At 41.6% G+C, this 17,180-nt stretch overlaps 1 protein-coding gene across 2 annotated transcripts in view; it reads right to left on the reverse strand.

Annotated features, from left to right (window-relative positions):
• Positions 1-17,180, reverse strand: part of mib1 (MIB E3 ubiquitin protein ligase 1) — a 140,018-nt gene that overhangs the window by 68,592 nt on the left and 54,246 nt on the right. For both annotated transcript variants that reach the window (XM_048595680.1, XM_048595679.1), the window contains exons 11-12: positions 5,564-5,761; positions 4,451-4,602 (exon numbers count right to left, since the gene is read on the reverse strand). In XM_048595680.1, the coding sequence (XP_048451637.1) occupies positions 4,451-4,602; positions 5,564-5,761 (350 nt within the window). The remainder of the gene's footprint in view (positions 1-4,450; positions 4,603-5,563; positions 5,762-17,180) is intronic.

Below are 17,180 nucleotides of genomic sequence, written 5' to 3' on the forward strand. Positions count from 1 at the left end.
GAGGCCCAAAACGTCAGCCTTCCTGCTCCTCTGATGCTGCTTGGCCTGCTGCGTTCATCCAGCTCTACACCTTGTTATCTCAGCTATTACAAGGCACCATTTGAGGCAGGTGTCATTTTGATAATTTTTAAATTAAACTCAACAAAGATGTAATCACACACCTACAGAGCAGGTGGGACCTGAACCCAGGCCTGCTGACTCAGAGGTAGGGACACTATCATTGCACCACAAGAGACTTCCAGGTGTCACAGGTTAAGCGACAGGTAAGTCACGACATCTGGAACATGGAAAACTATTTCCACAGCACCACCTATATGCACATCACATAAACCTGAACATTTTCTCATTGAAATTCTCAAGAGACTGATGAGTTTTCAAATCAAGTGCACACTCAACATATTGAATTTCACATTCAAACATCTTGCGTTTATTTGATGTGGCAGATCAGTGCAAAAGAAGAGTTTCAGGAAAATAATTAAATAAAATTTGATCCCAAGCCACGCAGACAGTAGAATTTTATGGCCTGTACAAGAATGGCTTTATATCGAGGCCTGCGTGTTTTTGAGCATAAACAATGGGGTTCAGTTGCTGCCCAAGGAGATATTGGGACAAGGAACCAATAGTTTAGTTAAGTGAAAAGGTATTAAAGAGCTACCTAATTAAAGAAAGAGACAGAGTTTTAGGAGGGAATTTCAGTGCTCTGGACAAGATAGCTGAAGGCACAGTCACCAATGGGGAGCAATAAAACTGAGGACATACAAGTTGCCAGAACCGGGGAAAGACAAAAATTATTGGAGTGGACAATAATGATATAAGAGATAATGACAGACAAGGCCAGGGAGGCAGTGAAAACAAGGCAGAAATAAAGTAGATGAAATATTTCAATGCATTCAAGAAATTGAAAACTCATTTGCATAAGTCATACTGAATATTACTGTAAATTTCAAAAATGAAAGCCAGTAATCTCCTGCAGATTGAAATTACTTTGTGATGAGCAGGGTTTTCCCTTGCGTGAATAGGCAATCAACTGCCCAATATAGGAAAACAGCAAGCTTTCAGCCGGTGTAACAAATGTGAGAATCATAAAATTCCAACAGTGTGGAAACAGGCCCTTCAGCCCAACAAGTCCACACCGACCCTCATGTCATCCCGCCCAGACACATCCCCCTATAACTCACCTAATCTATGCATCCCTGAACACTACAGGCAATTTAGCATGGCCAATCAACCTAGCCTGCACATCTTTGCACTGTGGGAGGAAACCTGAGCACCCGGAGGAAACCCACGCAGACATGGGAAGAATATGCAAATGCCACACAGACAGTCGCCCGAGGGTAGAACTGAACCTGGGTCCCTGGCGCTGTGAGGCAGCAGTGCTAACCACTGAGCCACTGTGCTGCCCCAAGACAAAAGTTATGTTTTAAACTAACTGCTTTACTTAAGGCAAAATAGCGTGCACCAAAAGGTGAAAACTGAAATAACTAACATCTTGGCATGCAGTCCAGAGATAACAAGTTACAGGGTCATTTCTCAGTCAGAGAATCGATACTAGCTGTTGATCTTAAAACAAAGCTGTCTGCAAGAAACTAGGATCCCCGAGAACTCAGCAACATTGATATCATCAAGCAGGCTAAGCAGCCTATCTCAGAGGTATTTGCATTGAGATAATTTAAATAAAAAGCACAAGCCCTCACTTTCAATTTGACATTTTACAAATAGTGAAATAAATGACTGAGATAAACACATAGGATTAATGCAAATTGTTAAGCACAAGCAAACTTCAAAATTCTTGGTGTAAAAATGGACATTCTCATCATTTCAATGATTTCTACTCGTCCAAAGTCTTCAGTAACTTCAACAGTGCCATTTCTTGAGAAACAGACTCTCAGGCAGCAATTTATGGACTTCCATGCCGAGCTACATGTGCAAATTCCACATGTTGCAGTCTCAGAGGAATAAATAGACCTGCAAACCTCTAACCTCTGATTAGCTCCAGATATCAATGCACTGGCCAACTTATGATAAAGTGATCTTTGAGCTCATGGGGAATGCTGCTAAGTTAGCCAGTTGATCCTATAACAATGCAATCCTTATGTAGAATCCTGACAATTTCATAGCAAGATTCAAATCCATGCAATTTGTTTTTTTTAAGTTCATTCATGGGTTGTGGCAATTCCTGGCTGAGCCTGCATTTATTGCCCATTCCCAATTTCCTAGTGCTGCCTTTTTGAACCACTGCAGCCTTTCTGGTGTAGGTATGCTAGTTATTTGACAAGTCACACGACATCAGGTTATAATCCAACAGGTTTATTTGAAACCAAAGCACTGCTCTGAAAGCTTGTGATTTCAAATAACCCTGTTGGATTATAACCTGGTGTCATGTGACTTCTAACTTTGTCCACCCCAGCGCAACAGTGGCACCTCCACATCACAATTATTTTAGGAAGGAAGCTCAGGACTTTGATCTGGCAATAGTGAAGAAATGTTGATACAGCTCAAAATCAGAATAGTAACTTAGAGAGGGATTTGCAGGTCGTGGTCACAGAATTGAAAGGGGCTGTTGAACAAGCCTTATGAGTTACAGCAGTGTATCGTGCAGAAGGTGTACACTGGTATTATTGTGCACTGATGGTGAAGGGTGTAAATGTGAAAGGTAATAGATATGCTGCCAATCAAGCAGGCTGCTTTGTCCTGGATAGTGTCAAGCTTGAGTGTTGATGGTGCGTCACTCATCCAGGCAAATGGAGAGATTCTATCACCCTCCTGACTTGTATCTTTTGAATAAAGGACACACTAGGTAGTCAAGAGTTGAGTTACTCACTGCAGATTTCTTAGCCATTGATCTGCCCTTGTAATACTATGAAGAATCTTTTCTATTAAGAATTAATATTTATTTGAAATTCGAAGAGCTATTTGAACTTCTTTTTTAAAGAAAATGTGATTACTAAAAGGATGTCAGGACTTTTAAATATGAAGTCTTGCAAGTTACGTGGCTTAAGCAAATTGCTTGGACTTATTTACTCAAAATTGCACTCCTCAATTTACGGCTGTCCAGAGTTGGTCTTTGTTTTGATATTCTTTACAGTTCACTTGGGGTAGAGCATGCGGAGAGAGATAAGGTAGTGAGCACACCCTCTTCTGTATAAACACTTTTGAGGGTTCAGTATGATGGAAATAATACTGATCCAGCTGCTCTCCCGGAAAGCCCTTGAAAGATTTCCTCTTGGCAATTCCTGAACGAACTATGTCTGCAAAGATGCCAGTGAAAACTGTCTGTGTTTCATGGCACCCTTCTGCATGTGCCAGGATGCTGATAGAAAATTATTTTGAACATTTCATATCCTTTTATTCCTTCAATAACTAACCATTATGCAGCTGATGTTCTTTTTTCCTCAAATTAATCTCTGCGGGGAATGTTGTTCATTTTTCTTAATTGGTTTGCACATTTCATGCATGCCTGTGCAGTTATTTTGAAGGGTGAATATTTATACTTTCATATTTCAAACTACGTTAACCAGCTTTACAATTTTGTTGAACGTGTCCTATTTTCAGAATAAAAATCAATAATTTTATTGTTTATGAGGAAAATTTGCTTTATTTTCAAAGAATCACAGAGCCCCCTCCAATGTGGAAGGAGGCCATTCAACCCATCAAGTCTGCACCAACCCCCTGAAGAGCCACCCCACCCAGACCCAGCCACACCATATCCCCTAACCCCACATTTACCATGGCTAATCCACTTATCATACACATCCCTGAACGCTACGGACAATTTCAATATGGCCAATCCAACTAACCTGCACATCTTATCTGTGGGAGGAAACCAGAGCGCTCAGAGAAAACCCACGCAAACATGGAGAGAACATGCAAACTCCTGGCACTAACCACTGAGCCACCATGCTGCCCTCATTTTATTCTAAACCAAACATAGATAAAGAGCATAATTGGCTACATCACTGACTGAGTAAAGCATTTAAACATATGTTATGACCTGTCAGGTAGTAGGACTAGAGAAATACTCATTTCTCCAACCTCAGTTGTAACAATCTGGCTGGTTCAGTTCAGCTTCTGGTTAACTAAAACCCCCAAGATGTTGATGGTGGGAAATTCATGATGGCAATGCCAGTTAAGGAATGATAGCTAGATTTTTCAGTATTGAGATGGTCATCGCCGAGCACTTGTGTGGCATGAATATTAAGAAGTTGAAAGATACAGTTGAAGAGATATATGTAGTTTGAGGTCCTTTCAATGAGTTTGTTGGATCAGATATTTAAACTAATTTCACTGTACGGTCCACTGGATGGAGTTCAAGAAAAGTATGTGTAATCTTTACATATTAAAAGCTGAATAACCACAACACAAAAATCCATCAGAGTTAAATTCATCAAATCAGAAAATGTTACCATCGATTATATTCGGAACTCCCTCATGAACTGATATCTAATAATACCTGGGGTTGCCTCGCAATGCAGCATGATGAAGAGCATTGAAACCGTTGTTGTTAGTGATTGTTACATCTGCACCAGATTCTAGCAGCACTGACAGCATATCATCACGTTTTTTGCTTATTGCATCATGAAGAGGTGTGTCACCTTCAGAGTCCTACAGAGATGCACAACAGAAATTTAAGTTTCCCTCTCTTTAAGCTCCTTCTAAGAATATGATGTCAAACTAAAGTAAACTAATAATCTAGACATCTTATAAGCAGATGAAGATATAACAAAAATACAAGTTACTTACAAAAGACTATTTGAATAAAACTTAAAATTATTATTAATGTATTCATTAATTTGGATGTTTCTGGCATTTTGCACGGCAGCAGAATATTCACAACAACCTTTTGCCCAGATTTGGAGAACACACTGAACACAGATCCTCCATGACTGCTCAGCTAAATTACATTATTCATAACTGAATAACAGAATTCAGAATTAGCAAATCATAGATCAATTCTTTCCGAACATTGAGGGTCATTCAGTGCTCAAAGGCAGATTCATTATTCTCAAATATTTCTTTTTCATAAAAGAAAGCTTTTAAAACTGGCTGACATTTTCTCTAATATCATTTCATTTGTACAGAGATCGCCATAGTGAAAAATGGAGTAAAACTTCAGGAAACAAAATATACCCTCAATTATGGTTGGTGTAGTCATGAATTAAAGATTACAAAATACACATGCAATTATTCCAGCATAAAAAAGGATTAATCAAAGTGTCTGTATGAGGTTTAAAAGCATGTTCGTAAGCTATTGCCTTTATTCTTACTTTCACTTCTCTCTTCATACAGGCTTTATCTCTGCCATATACCATTAAAACCTTGCTTTTGGACTGTTCTTAAATCAGTTGCAATTAAATGTAAAATATTCAGCAATATTCAAAACTGCCTAAAATAGATTTGTTTTACAGTTTTATTTTGTAAAACTATGAATATTTGGAATTATTAAAGACTGAATTTGGTAGCTAAATCATAAAAGCTAAAAAGTGTAAGCCAAAACAGTAAATTAGCAAACTTTAATATTTTAAATTTGAATTTTAACATGGCAATCATGCACTCTGTTCCTTACCTGGAGACTGGGATGGCATCCAAGGTCGAGCAAAGTCTTAACTACTTGCAAATGACCTTTATTTACAGCAATGTGCAATGGAGTCTGCCTTCGCTTATTCCGAGCATTTAGATCAGCTCCTCCTCGATGTAAAACATCAATAACAGCACCTTCATCCCCAAACGAAGCATGATGAACTGCTCGGTCTCCATCTTTATCCTTTGAAGAAAGACACACCATCATATAAGAATGGCAAAGAAGCCATGCCCTAGAGTGCAAAATATATTCTGGCTTCTAGGATTTCACCTGTTTCAATCAGTGGACATTCATCCTAACTTGCTTTAACGTCATCTGTGACATTTCAAAGTTTGAAACAGCAGCCAGCTTGACATTTCTAATATAATCAAAAAGAAAATTGACTCAAAATTTCCCAAAACAAATACAAGTCCTACTGCTGTTTATGTTCTTAGTGAATACAAATTATGTGAAACACTCAAGCTGATTCCCAGGTGTCAGGAGACTGAACACAAAAACATTTGAAAATTAGTAGACAAAGAAAAAAAAAGTCAGAAAGCCTTTTTTGGACAAGTAATTAAGTAATTAAAGCACTTGTCATGACGGTGTGAAATGCAAATTCTTCTATGCCTTTTCAAATGGGTGGAATTATTAGACTTCATGCAGGTAGAAACATTAGTTTCCGTTCATTGATCTTCTATTACCTTCAAGATTGTGGACCAATGCATCCAGTTACCAAAGAGATCTTAGCATTACAGTGCATTTAAAATATACAGAGTAATGAACATGCAGTCATTCCTGTGCATCCGTGAGGGTTCTGCTCCGGAGAACCCCCGCAAACGATGAAATTCACGAGTGCGAAGTTTTTTTTGTAGCAGTTATAAATCACAAATACCCTGTCGTAGTCTGGTACACTGACCTCTACATTGCAGAGGCTGAGCGCCAGCTCTCAGATACCTTCTCCTATCTTGCTCTGGACCATGAGGCATCAGACCACTGAATTTACTATGGTAACTGATCTCATTTCATCTGGTGACCTCCTCTACCCACCCCCCCGCACAACTGCTTCCAAGCTGATAGTCCCCCAGCCCTGCACAACTCGTTTCTACCTCCTTCCTAAAATCCACAAACAGGACTGTCTGGGCAGACCCATTGTTTCAGCCTGCTCCTGCCCCACAGCACTCATCTCTTCCTACCTTAGCTCAAGTCTTCTCTCCCCTGGCCCAATCCCTGCCCACAAACATCCGTGATTCATCTGACATTTTACGCCAGTTTCAAAACTTCCAGTTTGCAGGCTCCAGCTGCCTCCTCTTTACCATGGACGTGCAATCCATTTACATGGCCATTCCCCACCAGGAGGGTCATAGGCCTCTCCGCTTCTTCCTGGAGCAAAGACCTAAAAACTTTCCCCACCCACCGCCACCCTCATCCGCTTGGCCGAGCTCGTCTTCACCCTCAACAACTTCTCATTTTCTTCAGATCAGAGGGGTGGCCATAGGCACCCGCATGGGGCCAAGTTATGCCTGTCTCTTCGTGGGGTACGTGGAACATTCCTTGTTCCAGTCCTATTCTGACCCCACCCACAACTCTTTCTCAGGTACATTGGTGCTGCTTCCCTCTCTCGTCCGGAATTGGAGATGTTCATCGACTTCGCTTGCAATTTCCAATCGGTCCTCACTTTCACCTGGTCTATCTCTGACTCCTCCCTTCCCTTCCTTGAAATCACTGTTTACATTTCTGGGGATAGACTGGCCACTAATATCCACTATAAACCCACTGAGTCCCACACCTACCTGGACTATACATCTTCACACCTTGACTCCTGTAATGACTCCATCCCATTTTCTCAGTTCCTCCATCTTGGTCTCACGTATGTTCAGATGAGGCCAACTTCGACAAGGGAGCCTCCGAAACGTCCTCAACCGAGGATTCTCCAGCACCGTTGTCGACAGGGCCTTCAACTGGTTCTGACCCATCTCCTGCACTTCCGCCCTCACTCCTTCTCTTCCCTCCCGCAACAGTGATAGGGTTCCCCTTGTCTTTACCTACAATCCCACCAGCATTTACATCCAGAAGATCATCAGATGCCATTTCCGCCACCTCCAGCAAGATGCCTCCACCAGACACCCATTCCCCTCCTCACCCTTCGCAGGGACCGTTCCCTCTGGGACATCCTGGTCCACTCTTCCTTCAACCCCACCACCCCCTCACAGCCCCATGGCACCTTCCCCTGTAACCGGCTAAGGTGCAAAACCTGCCCATTCACTTCCTCCCTCCACAGTATCCAAAGGCCCAAACATAACTGCCAGATGAAGCAACACTTCACCTGCACTTCCCAGAATCTAGCCTACTGCATTCGCTGCTCACAATGGGGTCTCCTATACATTGGGGAAAATGAAGCGTAGACTGGGTGACCGCTTCGCGGAATATCTACATTCTGCTCACAAAAAAGACCCCGAGCTACCTGTTGCCTGCCACGTTAACACACCACCCTGTTCCCTGGCCAACACCTCTGTCTCTGGCTTACTGCAGTGTTCCAGCGAAGCTCAACACAAGCTGGAAGAACAACAGCTCATTTTCCGCTTGGGGACACTGCAGGCTCCAGACTCAACATTGAGTTCAATAATTTTAGGGCCTAAACTCTCCCATGTCCTAGCCTCCTGCCGCACACACCAGGCCTTGTTATCACATAGCCTGCCATTACACACTACCTATTGTTAGTCACTAACAGTCCCCATGACCAACTATTCACTCTCCTAGCCAGATCATTATCAAGTCCTTTGTCCATTCAACTGCTCTTCTCTCTCTTCAGGCTTTATCCTATCATTTACCCCCTACCCCATCCTCATCCCCCTCCCTATTTTCTACATATAATCTGACGCTTTCCTAGTTACCATCAGTTCTGAGGAAGGGTCACATGACCCGAAATGTTAACTGATTCTTTCTCTTCACAGATGCTGACAGACCTGCTGAGCTTTTCCAGCTACTTCTGTTTTTGCTCAGAAATATATGAGTCTTGCCTGCAGAAGTTGATTTTTATTGTTACTTATTTTGGCACAGATAGACATATTTGTGCTTTGATTTCGCTGGTACGGAAAATTTACTGTACTAACAACAAAACATGTTACTTCAGGATTATATACATTATTGCTTTGCAAATTATTTCCCAACGTGACATAATTTTAAATTCACCACCACTATATTAACGCCAATTAAGAATAGACAACAGAGGCTGGCCTTGCCAGTGACGACCACATAGCCTGACTGAACAGAAACAACTGTTGAAAATTAATGCGAGCCCAGATGCCAGCAAATACAAAACAACTTTGAAATATTTAATACATGCTTGAAGTTTGCACATTAAAGTTCAACAGAAGATAATACATCACAGTTTTATATACTCAGGTAGGTTTCAGCTAAATGCTCCACACATTCTACCATGACAAAGTTTGAGTGAACACACACACACACCTTCCCAAACCACTTCCTCCACCACCATTACAGTCTGCTCATGCCATCTTTCCACACAGTCAACTTCTCATTCACTCATCCAATGCATGCTTCACCTCCACCTTCAATGCTACTGGATTGCTCCACTATGCCTCCAGGTTGGGCAGCTGAAGTGGTTAAATAGTGATAATGATGATGGATAATGGGAAATATTTTACAGGTGAGACATCATTTAATTTATGGATGTGGGAGTAAAGCAGATGTCTGGGTCCAAACCAGATGGCCAGCCTTTGCACGCTCTTCTCTTTGGTGATTAGTATCCAGAGCAGTGAAATCTTCATTTCAAACAATACCATGCCTGTTTTATATAGAAATTAGCTGAACAGCAATGAATACAAAAATAGATGCTATATTTCAGCGCATCATTCCTGCTTCATCTAAGTCCACCTGCCAATTTCAACAGGGAACTATTGCAAACACAAAATAACAACAGCACTGGGCATACAACAAAATGTGTCCTAGGATTCATCATAACAGCAAATGACTGGACAGTAATGGTACAAGTTCCTTTTAGAAAATAAATGTAATTTTCCAAGAAGTTCTCAAAGCAAGATCAACAAGCATATTTTCTGAAATCTCTGGTGGCTTGTACTTCTCTTGCACCACTCTTTCCCAAGTCCCATCCTCCCAGATTTGTTGCAGTGCAGGAGGTCAGACCACTGCACCAAAACTCTAATTGAGCAATCCCCTTGGTGGCATTCCCTTACCTTCTTCCTTCCTCTTCCACACATTGTTCCTTTACAAACAATAAACCGAATTCACTTGTGGATGCCCCAATTGAACCTGCCTTCTCCACACACTCCGGCAATGCACTCAAGATAAGAATCACATTCTATATAAAGAAAGAGATTCTCATTTCGTTTTTCTTCTTTTGTCAATTATTTTAAACCTATCTTCTCTCACTCTTGTTCCTTTCACTAATAGAATGTTTCTCCCTATTCACTCTGTCCAGACCCCTCGCTGTTTTGAATCCTTCTGCCAAAATCTCTTTCCAGCCTTCTTGTCTCCAAGCAAAACAGTCCCAACTTCATTAATAATTTTCAAAACTGCAGTTCCTCATCACTGGAATCATTCTCATGAATCTTTTCTATACTGTATCCAATGCCTTCATTAAAGTAGAGGGTTTAGAAATGGATGCAAAACTCCAGCTGAGATTGAACTAAAATGAAAAAGCACCCAAATTTTAGATGTAAAATTATGGTGTAATTCTTTTCCTCCAAAGACGACAGCAGAAGAGCAGGCAGCATCTGGGATCCTATGCCCATGCTTGCCCTCTTCGTACGCCTTTTCTTTTTCCTTTTTCTCCTCCCTCTTTTCTCAGTTTATTTAGTTTTCACTCAAACTTACCTGATAAAGGGAGTTCTTTGGCACGAAAGCAGCTTTGTGGGCTCCAGGCGGCAACGACGGCACAGCATGGGCTGGTGTAGCCCGGAGCAGGGCTCTGGCAGCGGCATGGAGTGGGCTGGTGTAGCCCAGAGCAGGGACTCTCTGATGGCAGCATGACGTGAGCTGGTGTAGCCCAGAGCGGGATTCTCTGGCCACAGCATGACGTGGGCTGGTGTAGCCCAGAGCAGGGCTCTCTGGCCACAGCATGACATGGGCTGGTGTAGCCCAGACCAAGACTGTAGCAGAAGAGAAGGAAATGCTGGACTCTCTGTCTGAGTTATCTTTCTTTACTTTTTATTTTATTTAAATTAATGTGAATGATGCCAGTACACACTTTTTACTGTTTTTTATAGTGAATACACATGACAATAAATGATTCAATTCAATTCAAGTTTTGCCCTATAGCAGAGATGGTCTCAGAAATACTTCGGAACATGATACAATTTTACTTTTCAATCAACAGATTTCCAGTTCAGAAGGATAAGAGTGACAGCCAATGGTTAATAGTCCACTGGTTAGTGATACTGATCCTATGCAGGATGCAAATATGTCAAAACGACTTGAGCGTAACCATATATGCAAACAATCAGTAGCTAATAACGTGTTCGACCACTATTCCTCTGGCTCTTACTCAGCTGCAGAGAATGTAGGGTCACTGCAGAACTGCATAGAAGTCCAAATCACTGCTTATTCAGTATTTTTAAACCATACCTTTCTTAATGCTCCTTACATGCCCTTTCTTTGATTCAACAAAGTATTTTCTTTAACATTTGTAGATATAATACAAATCACTGATTATCTGTAAATTCTAAAAATGTTTTCTTTTGCACCAACAATTATGCATGTAAGAGGAATTGACGAACAGTAATTTTTTTTTTCTTTATTCATTCACGGGATGAGGACGTCACTAGCTAGGCTGCATTTATTGCCCAGAGGGCACTTAAGAGTCAACCATATTGCTGTGGGTGTGGAGTCACATGTAGGCCAGACCAGGTAAGGATGGCAGTTTCCTTCCTTGAAGGAATGAGTGAACCAGATGGGTTTTTCCTGACAATCGACTATGGCTTCACGGTCATCATTAGGCTCTTAAATCCAGATGTTTATTGAATTCAGATTCCACCATCTGCCATGGTGGGATTCGAACCCGGGTCCCCAGAACATTATCTGGGTCTCTGGATTAACAGTCCAGCTATAATATCACTAGGCCATTTCCTCCCCATAAACCAGATCATGGAAAGACATAAAAACAAGAGAGTGTTGTGGTGGGTGATTTTACCTTTCCCAATATTGACTGGGACTCCCTAGTCGGAGGGACTTGGGTGGAAGAGAATTTGTTCAGTGCGTCAGGTTTTCTTGAAGCATTATGTTGATTGTCCAACTAGGGAAGGGACAGAACCCGATCTTGTATTAAGAAATGAGATTGGCCAGGGTTATCGAAGTTTCAATGAGGGAGCATTTTGGGAAACATGATTATAATCATCTAAGTTAAGATAGTTATGGATAAGGATAGGACTATGCCTCAGGTGAAAGTGCTCAATTGGGAGAAGGCTGATTACAATAGTATTAGTTCGGTACTAAAGAAATTGGATTGGGGGCAGCTTTTTGAAAGTAAATCTGATATGTGGGAATTTTTTAAAAAAGGCCAGTTTAGGACCAGCATGTCCCTGTGAGGATGAAGGATAACGATAGCAAGATTTCGGAATCCTGAACAAGAGATACTGAAAAACTTAGTCAAGAAAAAGGAAGCATGCATAATGTTTAGGAGAAATCAGACTGAACCCTTGAGGAGTATCAAGGGAGCAGAAAAGAACTTAAAACAAGGAATCAGGAGGGCAAAAGGGGGCCACAAAATATTCTTGGCAAGTAGGATTAAGGAGAATCCCAAGGCATTTTATACATACATTAGGAGCAAAAGAGTAGCTAGGGAAAGGGTAAATCCACTCAAGGAGCAAGAACGGAATTTATGGGTGGAGCTAGAGGAAGTGAGAAGTCCTTAGTGAGTACTTGGTATCAGCATTCACCAAGGAGAACATCATGGACGAAGGTCAGGTTAGGGAAGGGTATGTTGATATTTTAGGACTTTCAATATTAAGGAGGAAGTAGTGTTAGGTGTCTCACAAAACATCAAGGTAGCTAAGTCCTCAGGGTGTGATGGAATCTGTCCCAGGATACGAAGGAGCAAAGGAAGAAGATTGTTGGGGCCTTCACAGAGATATTTGTATCCTTTTCAGCCACACATGGTGGTCCCAGAAAACTGCAGAAAAGCTAATGCCATTGCTTTGTTAAAGGAAGGCAACAGGGATAATCCAGGAAATGGTAGGCTGGTGAGCCTTACATCAGTGTTGTGGAAATTACTGGAGAAGATTCTTAGGGACAGGACTAACATGCATTTGGAAAAGAACGGACTTATTACGGATCGTCAGTGTGGCTTAGTTTGTCTCACAAATTTGACTGAATTTTGGTTGCCAGAGTTAGGTGGTTGTGGACGGGTCAGTTTTCTGACTGGAGGTCTATCACCAGTGGTAGTCCACGAGGATCAGCACTGGTACTTTCGTTGTTTGTTGACATATAAATGATTTGGATTAAAATGTAAGTGGTATGATTAGTAACTTTGCAAATCGCACAATAATTAGATGGTAAGGAAAGTTGTCAAAGGATACAGTTTGATATACATCAGGTGGAAAATTGGATGGAGAAATGGCAAATGGAGTTTAATCCAGGCAAGTGTGAGGTGATGCATTTTGGGAGGTCAAATGCAAGAGGAAAGTATACAGTAGATGGCAGGACACTTGGGAGCACTGATATACAGAGGGATCTTGAGACACAAGTCCATAGCTCCTGAAAGTGGCATAAGGTAGTGAAGAAGTCAGATGGAATGCTTGCTTTTATTCAGGCCAGAGGACAAAAGTTTGCAAGATATGCTGCAGTTGCACAAGGCTTTATTGAGGCCACATTTGAAGCACTGTGCGCAGTTCTGGTTGCCACACTATAGGGAGGATGTCACAGAGTTATACAGCATGGAAATAGACCCTTCGATCCAACCAGTCCATAGCTACTGTGTTCCCAAACAAAACTTGTCCCTCTTACCTATATTTGGCCCATATTCCTCCAAAACTTTCCTATTCACACACTTGTCTAAATGTCTTTTAAATGTTGAAACTGTATCTGCATCCACCACTTCCTCTGGCAGTTCATTCCACATACGAACAATTCTGTGTAAAAAAGTTGCCACTCAGGTCTTTAAAATCTTTCTCCTCTCACTTTAAAGATATGCTCCCTAGTCTTGAACTCCCCACCCATGAGGAGAAAAATAAACCCTTGCTATTCACCTTATCTATGCCCTTCATCATCTTATAAACCTCTAAGATCAACCCTCAACTTTCCATACTCCAGCGAAAGAAATGCCAGCCTATCTTTCTAATTCAAACCTTCCATTCCTAGCAACATTCTTCACTGTAATAATATCCTTCCTATTACAGGGTGACCAGAACTATATACAGTGGAGGCCTCACATTCTGTACAACCTCAACATGACATCCCAACTCCTATACTCAAAGATCTGAGCAATGAAGGCAAGTGTACTAAATGCCTTCTTAACCATCCTGTCTATTTGTGACACAAATTTCAAAGAATTATGTACCTGAATCCCGAGGCCTCTGTGTTTTATAACACTATTCAGGGCACTACAATTAATTGTAATCAGTCCTACTCTTATTAGTTTTATCAAAATGCAACACCTCACATTTATCCAAATTAAACTCCATCTGCCACTCCTCAGCCAATTGACCCAATTGAGCAAGATCCTTTTGTAATCTTATATAACCTTCTTCATTGTCCACTATATCAGCAATTTTGGTGTCAAGTGCAAACTTACGAACCATGCCTCTTAAATTCTCATCCAAATGGTTTGTATAAATGGCAAACAAAAGTGGACCCAGCACCAATCCCTGCGGAACACCGCTGGTCACTGGCTTCCAGTCCAAAGACCACCCCTCCACCACCATTCTCTGCCTCCAACCATCAAGCCAATTCTATATCTATTTGGCAAGCTCTCCCGGAATCCCAAGGGATCTAACTTTACTAATTAGTCTACCATGTGGAACCTTGTCAGAATCCAAGTAAAAAACATTTATCGCTCTGCCCAAAGCACCTTTTTGGTCACTTTTTCAAAAAAAAAATCGACTTTATGAGACTCGATTGTCTATGCACAAAGCCATACTTTCCCTAATCATTCCTTGCTTCTCCAAATGAATGTAAATCCTATCTTTCAGTATCATCTCCAACAACTTATCCACCACCGATGTCAGACTCACAGGTCTATAGAGTCAGAGCTGTACAGCATGGATACAGACTCTTCAGTCCAACTTGTCCATGCTGACCAGATATCATAAATTAATCTAGTCCCATTTGCCAGCATTTTGCCCACATCCCTCTAAATCCTTCCTATTCATATACCCATTCAGATGCCTTTGAAATATTCTAAGTGTACCAGCCTCCAACACTTGCTCTGGTAGCTCATTCCATAAACGCACCACCCTCTACGTGAAAATATTGCCCCGGAGGTGCCTTTTTAATCTTTCCCCTCTCACCTTAAATCTACACTCTCTAGTTTTGAACTCTGCTACCCTAAGGAAAAAAACCTTGGCTACTCACCCTGTACCCCTCATGATTTTATAAACTTCTATAAGGTCACCCCACAGCCTCTGACGCTCTAGGGAAAATAGCCCCAGCCTATTCAGCCTCGCCCTATAGCTCAAACACCCCAACCCCGCAACATCCTTGTAAATCTTTTCGGAACCCTTTCAAGTTTCACATCATCTTTCCTATAGCAGGGAGACCAGAATTGCACGTAGTATTCCAAAAGTGGCCTAATCAATCAATGTACTGTACAGCCATAACATGACCTCCCAACTCCTATACTCAATGCACTGACCAATAAAGGCAGGCATACCAAATGCCTTCTTCACTAACCTGTCTACCTACATTTCCCAGGCTTCTCCTTACAGCCTTTCTTAAATAAAGGCACAGCATTAGCCACCATCAATTCCTCTGGCACCTCACCCATGGTTGTAGGTGATACAAATATCTCTGCGAGGGGCAATTTCTTTCCTAACTTGCCACAATGTCCTGAGTACACTTGATCAGGTCCTGGAGATTTATCCACCTTTATGCTTTCCATGCTATCAGCATTTCCTATTCTGTAATGTGAGCTATTTTCAAAACATCAATATTTGTTTCCTGGAGTTCTCTAGCCTCCATTTCTATCTCCACAGTAAAAGCTGACACGAAATATTCATTTAGCGTCTCTCCCATCTCCTGAGTGACCTCATTGATCTTTAAGGAGCCCTGTTCTCTCTCCAGTTGCTCTTTTGCTCTTAATGTACTTCTTGAATCTCTTTGGATTATCCTTAACCTTATCTGCCAAGACTAATTCACACACCCCTTTTTGCCCGCCTGAATTCCCTGCTGAGAATGCTCCTACATCTTTTATACTCTTCAAGAGATTCATTTGATCCCGTTTACCTATATCTATGACTCTTTCTTATTCTTGGCCAAAACCTCAAATAGCTCTACTCATCCAGTTTCCTACTTTCACCAGTCTTATCCTTCACTCTAACAGGAACATTATCACACTTTTAAAAGCCTTCCCATGCGGAGGCCGTGGAGATGGCGCAAAAGAGGTTGACAAGGATGTTGCCTGAATTCAAGTGTATTTAGCTACAGGAGAGGTTGAATGAATTTGGAATGTTTTCACTAGAGCGTTAGAGGCTGAGGGGTGACCTTATAGAAGTGTATAAAATTTTGAAAGGCATGGTCAGGTTGGATAGTCAGAATCTTTTTCCCCAGTGTGGAAATGTCAAATATCAGGGAGCATAGATGAGAGGAGGAAAATTTAAAGGAGATGTGAGAGGAAGAGCCTGGAACCAGCTGCCAGGGGAGGTGGGTGAAGCAGATATGATATCTACGTTTAAGAGGCATTTAGTCAGACACATGAACAGGCAGAGAACAGAGGGATACAGACCAAATGCAGGCAGGTGGGTATCACAGTCGGCATTGACACGATAAGCCGAAGGGCTGGTTCCCGTGCTGTACTGTTCCATGTTCTAAATGAAGGAACCCTCCTCCAAAGTTCAATCCTAGATCAAGAGCATCGGGTCCAGCAGTATCAAATGGATCAAGGAATTCTGCACATGGCAGCAGTGGCTGCTGGGGGCACGGTCTCTGCTGCTTCCAGTCAATGACAGTATGTCACAATGGCACCAGATTCAATACACAAACTGAGTGACAGCTTCCCTGGGACCAGGCAGAGATTGGTGAAAAAACAAAAGACTGAATTCTATTTTCCAAAAGTTGGAATTCCACCAAACAGCAAAAACTACTCATCCTCTTGTATCTTAATTTCTTCTACATATGCCAGTTGATTGATCTAATGCTCTGATTATATTGAACTATTTTGAAAGCAAGAGATGTTCCAAGTACAGAAAGAAACAGCAGCAAGAAATTACCGTATGGCCCTCGAGATTGCTTTGCCATTCACTAAAATCATGATTAATCCTTACACTAGACTCCACTTTCCCAAACAATCTCCATATCCTTCCAATCTCGAAGAATCCAGCGCAGAAAACATCACATTTACACAAATATCAGAAGAAATCTCTCCTGTTCTTAGTCCAAAATGGCCATCAACATATCACCAAGCTGTAGGTTCTCTGTCTAGCACAGCCTT

Source organism: Rhincodon typus, chromosome 4, assembly GCF_021869965.1.
Source record: "Rhincodon typus isolate 14 chromosome 4, sRhiTyp1.1, whole genome shotgun sequence".
Lineage (NCBI taxonomy): Eukaryota > Metazoa > Chordata > Chondrichthyes > Orectolobiformes > Rhincodontidae > Rhincodon > Rhincodon typus.